At 42.7% G+C, this 16,044-nt stretch overlaps 1 protein-coding gene across 1 annotated transcript in view; it reads left to right on the top strand.

Moving 5' to 3' along the window:
• Window positions 1–1,353, top strand: part of HAO1 (hydroxyacid oxidase 1) — a 36,956-nt gene extending 35,603 nt beyond the window's left edge. Inside the window, exon 8 of the mRNA XM_068279626.1 lies at window positions 1,195–1,353. Coding sequence (XP_068135727.1) covers window positions 1,195–1,262 — 68 coding nt within the window. The 3' untranslated portion in view covers window positions 1,263–1,353. The remainder of the gene's footprint in view (window positions 1–1,194) is intronic.
• The last annotated feature ends 14,691 nt before the right edge of the window (window positions 1,354–16,044 follow it).

The raw sequence follows: 16,044 nt of genomic DNA, 5'->3' as shown, positions 1-16,044 counted from the left end.
AAGGCAACCAAAGGTTCACCCCCCATATAAGTAGCCACCCCAGTATAGGTAGACAAGGCTTCCTCCCAGTGTAGGTAGCCACCCCCAGCCCCGTGGGGCAGCACGGTGGCGTAGTGGTTAGCTCTCTCGCCTTGCAGCACTGGGTCCCTGGTTCGAATCCCAGCCAGGGCACTATCTGCAAAGAGTTTGTATGTTCTCTCCGTGTCTGCGTGGGTTTCCTCCGGGCACTCCGGTTTCCTCCCACATTCCAAAAACGTATGGATAAGTTAATTGGCTCCCCCTAAAAAAAATTGGCCCTAGACTACAGTACTTACACTACTACATAATATAGATATATGGCAATGGTAGGGATTAGATTGTGAGCTCCTTTGAGGGACAGTTAGTGACAAGATATATATATATATATATATATATATATATACACTGTACAGCGCAGCGTAATATGTTGGCGCTATATAAATAATAATAATAATAATAATAGCCAAGGCTTCCCCCCAGTATAGGTAGCCACCCCCAGTATAGGTAGCCAAGGTTTCCCCCCCCCCCCCCCCAGTTTAGGTAGCCTACCCCAGTATAGGTAGCCAAGGTATCCCCACAGTATAGATATCTATTCCCAGTTTAGGTAGCCAAGGAGTCCCCCCACCCCTTCCCATATAGGCCATTGGTGTCGGTGGGGTATGTAACTTTTTGTTGCCTCCCCATTCCCAACAATCACAGACCTGCAGGTCAACAGTGACCCAAAGAGAGTAAAGCAGTTCATAGTAACTGTGTGGCAAACTTCAAATGCAGGAAAAGAGCAATGACCTCACTTCCGCATCTGACGTGTACTCCATGGTCACTGTGCCACTCACCTCTCTGTTCACATTGCTGCTGATCTGAAATGTGTGTGGGTGACAGGGAGGCAGTGGCGGCCATACAAGTTACCGACAGGGCGGCCCTGACAGCATGGGAGGCCCCAGCTGTGGGTGAGGCCCCAAGTGGGCCCCTTAGTTGTCCTGGGCCAAACCGCACCCCTGACTTTAGGGATACTTGAAACAGCAAATGGAGAGCTTTCTCTAAAAGGAAAACATCCTAGTTAAACTGGTAAAGCTTTAAAACAAAGCAAAGTATTATGATTGATTATTCCTACTAATATGATGTGGAACTTTGGTAATCCTAATGCTTATTTCTCTTCCTTTATTTTCTTCCATACAGGGTGCTGCTCCGTGAATGACATTGACAGATCACTCGTCCGACAAAACCACATTTGTTCTAAAATGTAGTCATCTCAATACAACAGGAAATGGTAAAATGCGGATGCTTCATGCAACATTTATACCTTTGCAGGAAGCAAAATAAAGAATTAAAATTGGATTTTCATTGTTATGTGTTTTTTTTTTACTGTGGTCATTGTCAATTCATATCTACAGAGATATATGGAATAAATGTAATTTATAAATGATGTCATGACGGTTGGCTTTCTCTAAAACACGTTGTGTATTCGAGAAATGAAAAGTCTCCGATAAATTCTGTGAGTTTGCAGAAACATCTGTGTTCTTTTCTTATTGTGGCTTTCCATGCCCTGTCTGATGGCGACTTATTGCTTACTGGCTCTGCCTGGCAACCTTACAAGGTGATGAAAGGAAATGGCAGCCGGGTGGGGCTATCTGTGTTACTGACACAAACGCAAACCTGTCATGTCTTCTAATGACATGCTTTGTGTTCAGAGTGTTCTGGGCTAAACCTTCCTCAAGAACCAATCGGCAGCAGTTTCAAAATATAATGTGAGTAAAGAAACTAAGTTCACTCAGTTCACAGTGCTCAGTGGCTTTTCAGAATAATTCTGCATGTCAACTCACTGCCCATACAATTCTATGGAGCTGCTCACAGTACTGCTCTGTAAGGCCCTGTTCAGACTATGTGCGTTCCTAGCCGTTTTTCAAGAACGCATACAGACAGATTTTGCGCATAGAAACGGCTACTAATGTTTTCTAATGGCCTCCTTCACATGTATGCGTATGAGATGCATACGTTTCTCATCCACATTGATGCACGCAGCTCTGTGCGTCACGCACAGAAACGGACACAATGAAAGTCTATGGACGCGTATCAAAACGGCGTACTATTGTGTTTTTAGCGTACGTTTGCCTCTGCGGTTCCCATAATTCTTTTCTGTTTCCCGGGTCACGTGTGTGTGTGCAAAACGCAATAGAGAACGCATTGGAATGCATAGAAAACGCATGCATTTGTTTTTTACCTTGCGTTTCGTTCAATTTATACGCATTCTGCAAATGCTGACAGTCTGAACAGGGCCGAACTGATCACGTTATTCTAAGGCTAGGTCTACACTTGTTCATAGCAGATTGGATCCATTTCAAACGGATCCGATTTGGTACATTTCCTTTTGCCCCCTCTGTTTTACTTTTTTTTTTTCTATGTACAGCATACGTTTCCAGTCCGTTTCTGTGTCCAAAAATGCCTGTGTAGAGGGGGATCCATTTTACTATTGATTTCCACTACCCCTCTGTGTATCCGGGGTCCGTGAAAATCATGCAAATCCGGACTGTCCATTCAAAAAACGGAGCCACGGTATGTTTTTAAAATAAGTGTGAAGCTACTCTAACTTGCTGCATGCAGGCTTTGTATTAAAGTCTATGTTCAGTCTTCACTGCAGTACACACATTGGGCTTAATTCACGAAGACAAATAGCATGCCTTATCTGAGTTAACACGCCTTATCAGAGATAACACGCCTTATCAAAGTTAACACACCTTATAAAAGTTAACACACCTTATCAGAGTAGCATAGCAAGCGCTACAAACCTATGCCTGCTAATTGCCAATCCACTCGTCCTGCCCTGAGCCTCTGGGGGTTCGTAGCACTCGCTATGCTACTCTTTGATAAGGCATGCTATTTGCCTTAGTGAATCAAGCCCATTATAACGCATGCGCTATGCAGCTGACCACTGTGAACCTAGCATAATGCAACCGCAATGTCCTCTAGTCTGGGGCCAACTGTGCAAGCATAGCCTGGCCGTGCACGCTCCCCTGTCTCGCTTCCTTTTCCGGGAGCGACCCGAGCCTGCGCAAAACCACTGCAAAGCTAATATCAACCTATCACGGATTATTGATTTTTGTAGAAAAAAATATCAGAATTGTTCACTACAGCCAATAGTAAAATATTGGAAAAAAAAACAAAACAAAAAAACAAGACATTTGACCAAATTTCTCGAATTAAAAATACAATAATAAAAAAAAAACAATTTTTCTATACTGCCATATGGAGTTGGGAAGGAACTTTTCCTTTTAAGGCTAATTGGCCCAGACCTTGTAAGGTTTTTCGCCTTCCCCTGAATCAACTGTGATATATACAATTTCAGGATGGTGTGTGTGTTCTTTTTGTCCTGGCTGAACTTGATGGACAGATGCCTTTTTTCAACCAAACTAACTATCTAGCTACCTTTATATACTCGCGTATAAGCCTAATTTTTCAGCACAAAATGTGCTGAAAAGTTACCGCCTCGGCTTGTATACGAGTCAGTGGAGCAGAACAGATGGTGGAGCAGGTTTTGTTACTGTCAGAAGAGCATAAGGATTGTGCACTAGTGATACTGCTCTTGCCAGCTGGCCCCCTGCTGTGTCCATACCCGCCATCCTCTGCAACATGGTGTGCAGAGTGCACTGCTCAAGACTACCTGTGCCTCCTGTCTTGTGGAGTGGAGCATATCAGCATCGTGTCAGCGGTGCAATGATTGGGTGTTCTTCCTGTGTGGCAATCACTGTGACTCATATCTTTGACACCATCTAGTGGCTTCTTGAGACACAGCTGTATCATCCTTGGGGCACATCTGACTATGGGGAGGGGGCTGACTTGTACTGGGGGAACATCTGGCTACTGTGGAGGGGGCTATACTGGGGAGGGGGCTAATACGCAAGTCAATCACTTTTTCATGGTTTCTGAGGGAAAGTGGGTAGTACCTCGGCATATACACGGGTCAGCTTATATGCGAGAATATACGGTATGTAATTGATCATTTTTCAGACAAGCAGGACAATCAAACTTTAAGACATGTTGGGTTATATACAATTCACTTTTTCAAGTTTCCTCCTAGGTGATATTTTCATACATTAGCAATAAAATGCCTCCAGCAAGCAAGAAAATATGCAAAATCATTTTAAAAGTACTTTTGAACCTACTTTTTGGTATTTTTTTTATTGCAGAGTGCTGAAAAGTTATTTTAAAGAGAAGATGAAAAATTATCTCATAGGAGAAAACTAAGATGAAAAAGTGAATTGCATATGAGCCATAGAGATGGCTTGAACCTCCGATTTTAGGTTTGCGAACCTAGAACTTCTGCAAAAGTTCGGGTTCGCGCGAAGTTCGCGGACCGCATCAGACTTCAATGGGGAGGTGAACTTTGAAAACTAGAAACATTCATGCTGGCCAGAAAAGTGATGGAAAAGATGTTTCAAGGGGTCTAACACCTGGAGGGGGGGCATGGCGGAGTGGTATACACGCCAAAAGTCCCGGGGAAAAATCAGGATTTGATGCACAGCAGAAAGCACATTGCATGCTAAATTGGAGGCCTAAAGTGCTTTAAAACATCTTGCATGTGTATCCATCAATCAGGTAGTGTAATTGGGGTACTGCTTCACACTGACAGACCAAACTCACTGTGTAATGCACCGCAAGCAGCTGTTTGTGTAGTGTCGGCCGTGGTGCTGGACTGGTGCGCACCATGGCCAGGCGAAGGCAGTTTTCAAGCCCATATGGTCAGGCTGAGGTAGCTCAATGACAGAACAACAGTGACTGAGTGTCCAGCTGATCGAATTTGGTCTGTCCACAATGATGCAACTACCTTATTTGCTTGGGTGTGCCCCCCTCCCCCAGACACTCATATAGCCAGCATTGCTTCATTGTGATACGCAAGCCCCTTCACTGCGGCAAGGTAACGATCACGAAGGGGAATTGGCACATGTACATGCCTTTTGTTTTGTTGTTGCAGGGACAGTGCAGCCAGAAAAATTAGGTAGGCATGTACACGCACCAGAAAAATTACTATAGCAGCAGCCTTAAAAATTCAAGAACCCACCTGGAGTCCTGGACCCAGTTGGTGGTGGCGGAGAAGGCAGTCAAGCGGCCTGCAGGCAGAGATGATGTGTGGGGACCGACTTAGTCTTGGGGCGGGCAGTCACACGTTGTGCAGGTAGAGATGCTGTGTGTGGGGACTTAGTCTTCAGGCAGGCCTGACCGTGCTTTGCAGACCAGGCATCCGTGGTCAGATGGACCCAATGCTGTGTGCCAGAGATGACACCACTTGCCTTTCAACATCACGATACAGTTTGGGTATCACTTTTTTTGAGAAATAATTACGTGATGGTATCTTACACTACGGTGTGTGGCTTTGCTTTTGTGTGCTGCTGTTCCTCAGGTGTTTTGACACCAAAAAGCACAGGACAAGCACCATCAAAAGTAACTAAGGCTTATTAGTAATCAATACCATAAATATAATCGTGTGCAGAAAGGCCAATGAACAAGAATACAAGAACAAAAGAAAAGAATGGCCCTAAAGGAAACCGCACCACAAACATAATAACAATATAGAAAAGCCTTTATCATGTCATATAGAGATTAAAAACATATAAAACAATTATTGCATTGTAATATGAAGCCCAATAATAGGCATAATGTAACAAGTCTCCAAATCAATAGATGTGTAAACAAATGACAATTCAATCCCCCTATATGCTGGAAACATCAAATCAAGTAAAGGTGAACTGAACAGAGAGTGACACCACCTAAGAATGAACATTACATTATTACATTATGCCTATTATTGGGCTTCATATTACAGTGCAATAATTGTTTTATATGTTTTTAATCTTTATATGACATAGTAAAGGCTTTTCTATATTGTTATTATGGTTGTGGTTCGGTTTCCTTTAGGGCCATTCTTTTCTCTTGTTCTTACTTTTCCTCAGGTGGTCATCCCATTGCAGTTTGTGCTTTGTAATCAAGTGCCTTCGTGAGGTAGTTGTCCCTACACGGGTCTTGGTCTTTCCCCGGCTCAATTTTCGGTGGCAGAGAGTACAGATGGCATTGCTCTCATCTGAGGCAGATACACCAAAAAATTTCCACACCACTGAGCCCTGGGATGATGGCACTTTAGTGATGGCTGCCGACGGAGTGTTAAGTGGGGTGCCAGAATCAGAGCAGGAGGAGGAAGATATGTCACACTTCCGTGCGGAAGTGGAGGGTGATGAGGTGTTCTGTGTTAAATAGTCAACTACGTCCTGACAATATTGGGGGTTGATGACACGTGCCTTCTTCTGAACACTGTATTTTGGTTGAAGAGGGCCGCACAAAATCACGACAGCGCGACCTCGAACAGACCTGCCGGGTGGCCTGCCTCTAGTTCTGCCTCTTGTTTTGTCCATATTGGGGGGATGAAGTGAAAGGTTTGCACTGACTTGACTAATACGATGTGTGGTTACGCAGGTGCAGTGAAAAGGTTGCAGTGACTGCTGGTACAACAATGTGTGGTGGTGCTAGTAAAAAAGGGCGCACAGGGATAGTGGACAAAAAGGGCGCCGCCATAGACTGCAATGCAAAATATCGGCTATTCGGCGCCCGACAGGAAAAAAGGGCGCCCGAGAAATAGCGGTTACAGGGATCGGGTTAACAAAAGTTTTCGTTTACAGAATAAGGTTTATAACAAATATCGCTTACAAGTTCGTTTTGAATTTGTGTTATACTTATTTTTTCGTTTTTAAATTTCGCTTATATCAGTTTTTACTTATTTTTTAGTTTAAAAATTTCGCTTACAAAACTATAACAACTAAATTTTCGATTACACTTCTTTGATCATTTAAAAATTTGTTTTCATATGTATAATGCGTAAATACCGTTTTCAACCTTATTGTATTAGAAATACATCGCTTTTGGTATTAACTTTGTTTTTACACTTACAATGTGTTGATTATAGTTACTAAAATATCGCTTTTAATATTACTGTTATTTTAAGATTTCTAATGCATACGTGATTGTAAGGCTATCTATTGTATTGTATATATTTATATATACTTTTCTCTATTTATAATGTTAATGTATATGTGATTTTAAGGCTATTTTAAGGCTATTTATTCTATTACAAATATATACATTATTTTATTCATGTTATTTGTAGAGAAGTATTTTAAGGATTAAATATATTATTGTTTATATGTGTTTAGGGTGTTTGTGCGGTAGGGATGGTTAGATTTAGGCATTACCAGGGTGGTCTAGGGGTTAGGGATAGGTACAGGGAGGGTTAGGTATAGTTACAGTATAATATATGCAACCAGGGGGTGGCTAGGGTTAGGCACCACCAGGGGGGTGGATAGGGTTAGGCCCCACCAGGGGGGTGGATAGGGTTAGGGTTAGATACAGGGAGGGTTAGGTATAGTTACAGTGCAATATAGACCACCAGGAGGATGGTTAGGGTTAGCCATCACCAGGGGAGATATAGGGTTAGGCACCACTAGGGGGGTGCTTAGGTTTAGGCACCACCAGGGGGTGGTTAGGTTTAGGCACAACCAGGGGGATGGTTAGGGTTAGGCACCACCAGGGGGGTGGTTAGGGTTAGGCACCACCAGGGGGGTGGTTAGGGTTAGGCACCACCAGGGGGGTGGTTAGGGTTAGGCACCACCAGGGGGGTCTTAGGGTTAGGCACCACCAGGGGGTCTTAGGGTTAGGCACCACCAGGGGGGTCTAGGGGTTAGGGATAGGTACAGGGAGGGCTCTGTGTGAGAGTAAGGTTAGGTATAGTTACAGCACAATATATGTAATATATACAATTTATTAAATTCTGTATATTTAAACAAAGAGGAGGTCTAGGGGTTAGGGATAGGGGTAGGGAGAGCTCTGTGTGAGCCTACAGTAAGGTATAATTTACAGTAAAATATCTGTAAAACCTACCATTGCATTGCTATGCTTAATACAAGTGTAAATATCGTTTTTGTTATAGACGCTATTTGACGTTTCTTTTCAGAATTCGTTTGTTGTTATAGACGGTATTTTGCCATTTCATTTCCGTTTATTTAACCTATTTAGCACTAAATTTTCGTTTACAACCCCTTAAAGAGAATCTGTATTGTTAAAATTGCACAAAAGTAAACATACCAGTGCGTTAGGGGACATCTCCTATTACCCTCTGTCACAATTTCGCCGCTCCTCGCCGCATTAAAAGTGGTTAAAAACAGTTTTAAGTGTGTTTATAAACAAACAAAATGGCCACCAAAACAGGAAGTAGGTTGATGTACAGTATGTCCACAAATAGAAAATACATCCATACACAAGCAGGCTGTATACACCCTTCCTTTTGAATCTCAAGAGATCATTTGTGTGTTTCTTTCCCCCTGCATCTCTCATGCACTGAAGTTTCAGGCTGCTCTTTTCTTCCTGCAAACAGCTTTGCCCTTGTCTGTAACTCCTCAGTATGTGAAAGCCCAGCCAGCTCAGAGGACGATTTATCCAGCTTGTAAAAGATAATCTAAATAGCACACAGGCAGTGTGCATAGAGGGGCCTGGAAGGGGGAGTTCATAGCAGAACCACAACACTGAAGAACTTGGCAGCCTTCCAGACACAGGCTGACAAGTCTGACAGGGGAAAGATACATTGATTTATTACAGAGACTGTGATAGTACAAAGTGCTGCAGTAAGCCAGAACACATTAAAATAACTTTTGGAACTTGTAGGATGATAAAAAACAGGATGCAATTTTTGTTACGGAGTCTCTTTAAAAGAAATATATGGTTTTGCATTAAAACTTAACATTTCGGCTATACCCCGCGCCCTTTTTTCCAGGTGCCCTTTTTTGATACACGCGTGTGTGGTTACACAGGTACTGTGAACAGGTATGCAGTAACTAGTATTACAAACGTGCAGCTGTCACACACACAGGTACCGTGAACAGGTATGCAGTGACTGGTATATAATATAACACTGTGTGCTGTCACGCAGGTGCACTGAACAGGTATGCAGTGACTGGTATCAATACAATGTGCAGCTGCCTGTCACACACACAGGTACCCTCAACAGGTATGCAGTGACTGGTATTACAAATATGCAGCTGTCCCACACAGGTGCAGTGAAAAGGTAGTCACTGAATGTGCTGGGCCTTGCACAGTATCAATTAGCAAGGGCCAGCTGCGACTGACAGCAGAGCTGTATATCAGAATCACGTTTATTTCACCAAATACAACGGGGGTTGTATACAAAATTATTTTTGGCTCAGACAGGGTCGGAGATGGTACAAACACATGCATGCAATCCAACATATACAGTCAGGTACAGTAGTACAAGTAGCATATACCTATATATACAGCACACTAGCTATAATGACGGACGCGTGGGGAAGTCTGGAGAGCTGTGTGAGGGGAGCAGCCGGTGGCAATCTGCCGGTGGCGCTCGCTCAGCTGTCAGCTCCGCAGCAGCTCCAGACGCCCCGCCATGTGTCCTGGAGAAGAGTGGACAGCGAAAGAGAGAAAAAGAGAAGGAATAGCTAAAGAGACTGAGGAAGGAGCGAGAAAAGCGAAAGAACCAGGGAAAGAGGAGAGAGACAGAGGCAGAGTCCCCCCCAGGGCTGCAGGATAAAAAAAAGCACCCCAGGGTCCGACAAAACAGTCCGAACAGAGTCTATCCCCGTGGAAAGTCGCCAGGTGGTAGATCGCTAGTCCTCCGGGCTGAGTGGTGGGTGGTGCAAGTATGCAAGTGTCAGTGGGCCACACAAAAAAAAGAGCACATCAAAAGAACATTAGCTCTCAAAAGAGCTGTTGAGGGGTGCTTTTTAGCAGTAAGAATCAGCAAGGAGCAAGCTAACAAGCCTAACAAGAGCCTAAATAAGCCTTCCCTATGTCTGCAGCAGATTCCTCTCCTTTATCTAATTTCTGCAGCCAGACCGAGTGAGGGAAATGGCCGACGGAGCTGCCTTATATGGGGGGGCTCCAGGAGGGAGTGTAGCCTGATTGGCTGCCCTGGGTCTGGTGACTGTGATGTAGAGGGTCAAAGTTGAGCCTAATACTGTAGTATAGGGGGTGGGTCGAACTGGCATATAGTTTGCGGTTCACAGCAAACGCGAACCAGCGATGTTAACGAGTTCGTGTTCTAATGCGAACCGTTCGGGCCATCCTTAATGAGCCATTGTATCTCAAATTAGGTCCCAGTAACCCTGCAGGCAGAGCAAGGGATGAGTTTGCTTTCTGCTCTGTATAGCAGATACAAATTTGGGAGTGATCTATAATCCAAAAATGAAACGGTTAGGGTTTGTTCACATTAGGAGTGATTTTGTGAGATTTTAGCGGTGGCGATTTAAAAAAATCGCCTTGAAAGCGCTTTTGCAATGTTGCTTATGTGAGTGTTTTCACATGAGCGATGAACTTTCTATCCAATCGCAAATGGGGCTCCTGTACCATTTTCTGAGCGTTTGCGATTCAATAGAAAGGATAGGGAAATCCCAAAGCGCTTGAAAAAGTGCTTTGAAAAGCGATTTCCCGAGAGATTTTAATGAATAAATACATTGGGCTTGATTCACAAAAGAGTGCTAACTGTTAGCCCTGGCGCTTTCACGCGAATCTTCGCATTGCGCGCGATAGCGAATTTTCGCTATAGCGAAACGATATCAATTTTCGCGCGAAATCAATATCGTTTTCGAATGCAAAAATTCACGTGAAAACGCCCGTGCTAACAGTTAACACTCTTTTGTGAATCAAGCCCATTGTATTACTTTCCAGGGCAAATAGTTCACTTCCCGATTGCGGTCAGGTAGTGAATAAAAAGACGCTATACAAAAGCGCTAAGGGCTCTTTCACACTAGAGCCCTTTTCCTGCGTTTTAACGCAAAGTCCAAACTTTGCGTTAACCACGGTAAAATGAAAGTCCATAGATTTTCATTTTACCTTTCACACCCTAAGCTGCGTTTCGGTGCGTTGCGGTGCAACGCACCCAGGAGCGTTGAACCGCCGGGGGCTGGCTTTTCCTCGTAGGGTGAATAATAGCTACCACCGCTGATTGCGTCGCACCGCAGTATCCCGACGACGCCGCAGGCCATTCAACAGTGGCAGAAACAGCACAGAAGGGCCCAGGAGAACATAATGAATAGAATGGTATGCTTTTTATTGTAAGAATTTTAGAGTACAGATTCTCTTTAAAAATTAAATAACCTCAAATTATAAAAAATGTACAACATTGAAAACATTATATGATTTTCCGTTTTAATTTTTTGTTGTTGTTCTTTTTTTTAAGTGGGGCTTCAAGTAAACCTGAACTGAAGAGTAAAAGTCAAAATAAACATACACATGTCATACTTACCTCCCGTGTAGTCAACTCATCAATCTCTTCAACCTCCTCTCTCGTGTCCTGTTTGTCCACTGTGATCAATGGAATTCTCCGTCCTCCATTTTAAAAATGGAGATGACCCCATAACAGACCACAGTTAAAATGTAATATTGCCCTCTTAAACCATAGGGAAACATGGACATTACCTTGCTCATCAGTTGTCCTTTCAGTTGTAACTGACAGCCACTCATACTGTATATAACCGGCAGCTACTGATATATTTCAGCTCTGACTAAATCTTGTCAGAACTGGAAGGAATCATTGTTACTAGAAAACGGTGAGCTTCTGAGAGGAACTAACAGGGAGGTCAGTTTGTAATATTCATTTGCAGGTACTTCATGTGTTTAACATATTTTTTGTACCCTTTTATATTTGTGCCTGCTAACTGGCCTCAAACATAAAATAACTGTAATGAAAGGTGAAATAATTCTGAACCCTGGAAATAAAAGACTCCTAAATGGAATCTGAAGTGAAAAATAAACTTAATAATATAAGGAATTGCATGTGTAGTCCAGCTAAGAAATAGAACATTAGTAGCCAAGATATGAGCCTCATATTGTTTTCCAGTACAGGAATAGTTAAGAAACTTCAGTTGTTATCTATGCAAAAGAGCAAAAGAGCTTCTCTGAGCTCTCCGACCCAACTTGGGTCCAAGACAGTGCTGTTTTCTGAACCTGTCTCTCCTTGTTTCTTCTTTGTATAAGGTTTTACTGCAGGGGATTTCAAAGGGTCATTAGCTCTGCTCTGTTTCATAGTTTAAAATGCAGAGTGTAGTTTGTAAACTGCAAATATTAGAGAATGATGCAATGTTATTAAAAAAAAAAAAAAAAGATACATATCTGAAAACAAAAATATATGACTCTTTTCTTTGCTACTAATGTTCTATTAATTATCTGAACTACACATACAAATCATTATATTATACTGGTAAGTTGTTTTTTGTCACTTTAGTGTCACTTTAACTATTTCTGCCGCTGCTCTGCTGCGGTGCCGCGCTTAGGCGCGCTGCCGCGCACGATTGCGGACGCGTCCCCGTGGTGTCCCCCGGTAGCCGTGGGATCAGTGAACGGGAACATGGTTCCCGATCACCGATCCATGTCCCCCGCAGAAAAACCGAAGCGCTCTTACAAGAGGCTTCAGTTTTTCTGCCCGAAAAAAATTCTGCATCCCCCTTGTACTTCCGCTTAGCGAGAAGCACAAGGAGGGGAAAAAAATGAAGGTGGCCATCTTGTGGCCAAATAGTAAAACTACATCTACATATTTTTTCCATTGCAATTTACACATATAACAACATTAAAAATTAACTGTTTATTTCCCACACCAAAATATTACCCAAATAAAATTTTTAATGGAAAAAAAAATTACAATAAAAAAAAAAGAAAAAGACATAAATAGTTACCTAAGGGTCTGAACTTTTTAAATATGCATTTGAACGGGGTATACTACGAACATTTTTTAAATTATAAGCTTGTAAATAGTGATGGATGCAAAACATAAACAATGCACGTTTATTTCGAAATAAAATATTGGCGCCATACATTGTGATAGGGACAAAATTTAATGGTGTCATAACCGAGACAAACGGGCAAATAAAATACATAGGTTTTAATTATGGTAGTGTGGATTATTTTAAAGCTATAATGGACGAAATCTGAGAAATAATGAATTTTTTCCATTTTTTTCTTATTAATCCTGGTTAAATGCATTTATGAAAAAATAATTCTTAGCAAAATGTACCACCCGAAGAAAGCCTAATTAGTGGCGCAAAAAAACAGATATAGATCAATAAATTGTGATAAGTAGTGATAAAGTTATTAGCAAATGAATGGGAGGTGAAAATTGCTCTGATGCATAAGGTGAAAAATCCCTGCGGGCTGAAATGGTTAAACACAAGGTAACTTTTTCCACCCGGCAGATAGGAATCTGGATTTATAAGGTTCCAGTGTCTTGTATTTAAATAAAAGCTCTCCCTGCTTTTCCATCTGCATAGTGGATTAGCCGTTATTAATACCCCGATGCATATTTATATAAGATAAGCGTGCGCTGCGTCTCTAGTTATGCGTGGAATGTTTCTGTATGACTCTTACACCATTACACTAGAGTTATTACAGCTCAGAAGACACAGACGTGTGGCCTGGTGATATTAACCTGCTCCTCCATATACACCATGCCTAACTTGGTAATGTGTGTGTGCGTGTATAAAATATTTCCACGCGTTATATTGCGAGTGAGTCAGCCGCTTGAAGTAATTCATTATGGCGGCGTGGTTCTTCACTGCATCTAGTGTTTCTTGTCCCGCTCCCAGGTCTGGAAATACTGAGAACATCATTTATGACCTCCATAAAGATCCTTTTCAGCGGGTCCGCAAACATTAATCAAGATCCTCAGGTGTTAAGTTAGTCCCTCGCTCTCCCCGGACTCTGGTGTGTATCTGTGGAACTAATACAGCGTGAGCTTCCAGGAGTTTCCAAGCTTGTTACTTAAAAAGGAATTAAGGAAAGCAAATCCTGTCTGTAAAAACACAGTGAAATCTGCACAAGGTCTATCAGAGCGCGGTAATCTCCTGCAAGGTGGTGGCAGTGTTTATGTATAGAGATTTGGTCAAGGTTGTCTGCTGGTCTGTTTCTGTGATTGGAGGAGGGGTCATTTTTTTCACTCTTTTCACTCTTTGCCTTCGGAGATGTTTATGGTATATATATTTTTTTCCATTTAGAAATGTCTTCGGGCATTGGTCATGAATTGTTCTCATTCCACTTAGCCCCTGAATTACACTCGGAAGAGATCAGCCGTCTATCACAGCCTGAAATGCTGTATAGGCCATGTAGGCAGTGGCCTAGAGGCGGAAAAAGATCTCTTGTTGTAATAATCACTGTAAGTTGTATTTAACTTATAATAGTTTTGTTATCTTGGATATAGTGTAGTGTTAAATCACTCTGGCACCATTTAATATCTAGTGTAGAAGTTTTATTTAGCGCTTTTCTCCTGGCAGACTCAAAGCACCAGAGCTGCAGCCACGGTCAGTAGGCACATCCACGGCCAGGAGTGCTCTGTGCAGGACATCACGTGGCCGTGCATGGTTGACGTCATGTGCAGATCGCTCCTATCCGCAGGCATGCGATCAAGGACGTGGGCCGCTGGGTCTGTGCCTGTGCAATACTGCCGACCCAGTCGTCCAGCAAGAGCCTCAGCCCGAGAGGGCTTTTTTAGGGGAGTGGAGCCGGAGGGAGCTGGAGGAGTATAACATAAGCTGGACTCACCAGGACTGTCTCAAGTCAATTGTTGTGTCCAGTTAGTGTTGTGCCCAGTTGAACTAGCATGGGCGGCGCTTAGGCGGTGCTTTGGGGTGTACTAATGCACCCCCAAAAATAGTCCAAGCACCACTGTGTCGCAGCTCGCCGCTCCACTCTGTAATTAGAGCAGAGCTACAAGAAAATGGTCACCGATGTCCACAAATGCGGACATCGGTGGCCATTTTCTTGTAGCTGACTAACTACAGAGTCTGAGGAGGCGGGGATAAACAGAAAAGACAAGTGAGTGATGCAGGAGAGGAGGCGGTGGTGCGGGAACGGGCATAGAGGTAGTGGCTGCCAGCTCAGAAGGATACACGAGTGGCGGCCACGGGAACGGAGGGGGGAGCTTGGGGCAGCTATACTACCTATACTGGGGCAGCTCTACTACCCATACTGGAGCAGCTATACTACCCATACTGGGGCAGCTCTACTACCTACACTGGGGCAGCTATACTACCTACACTGAAGCACACTCTGGTTTCCTCCTTTAGTAGTATTAATTTATAAGTCGAGAGTGCTATTCACTATCCCACTGTGCTATCAATAACATTTTTGGGATTTTTTTTTTTGTCCATACTCTGATTTTTATAGTCATATGTCCATTTTAGTGGAAACAGATGTGGTATAATACACAATCCGTTCAGCTCCTTATTGCCTGTATAGCCACCCTAACTGCCTTTTGCCCAAAGTAGTGCCATTTGTGTGATCTCAATTCCTCCCTGTTCACATACAGCTACTGCTGTAAGCAGTTGTCTTTTAAAACAATGTAATATTCAGTTAAATCTGTAAGCACTCTGCTTTTTTTCATGACCACACAGCTTTCTATTTGTGTAGCTTCCACACACAAGCTCCCTGTAGTAAATTAAGCCTTGGTTTAGAACCTATAAAAGGCTATAACGTTTGGTTAATCTACTGCAGCAGAGGGGAAGTCTTTGGTAAAAACAAATTTTGGTAAAAAAACAGGCTAGATTTGATGGATGTCTTAGGTTCACCCATTTTGTCCACAAATAACACCCATTATATTAACTCCTCCCTCTTTTAACGACTCTTCTGCAGATGCGGAGTAGCATTTAAGAACCTAGTAAAAACATTCTCAGTTATACATTTTGTCCAAAAACTCTTCTTTATGTGGTGTGACACACGATAAATTATGTCATCTGTGTCTCCTGACATCCAGGTTCCTGAGTAATGTTTTTAAATTATTTTATTTCAAATTTTTGAATAGCTAAGAGACTATAATCCCATAGTTTGGTTTCCACAGAGGAAAAGGAACAGTAATTAACATATTAAATGTTGTATTTGGAGGTGTACTTTACCATGCGAGTCTAGCCGAGCCAATCTACACAAGAACCAAACCTCAGCTTGAAAGAAATGTTTAATATGCGGGCATTATATGTGGTT

Source organism: Hyperolius riggenbachi, chromosome 4 (genome assembly GCF_040937935.1).
Source record: "Hyperolius riggenbachi isolate aHypRig1 chromosome 4, aHypRig1.pri, whole genome shotgun sequence".
NCBI classification, from domain to species: Eukaryota; Metazoa; Chordata; class Amphibia; order Anura; family Hyperoliidae; genus Hyperolius; species Hyperolius riggenbachi.
The sequence above is the reverse complement of the archived record's forward strand: the minus strand, read 5'-3'. Positions and strand labels throughout refer to the sequence as shown.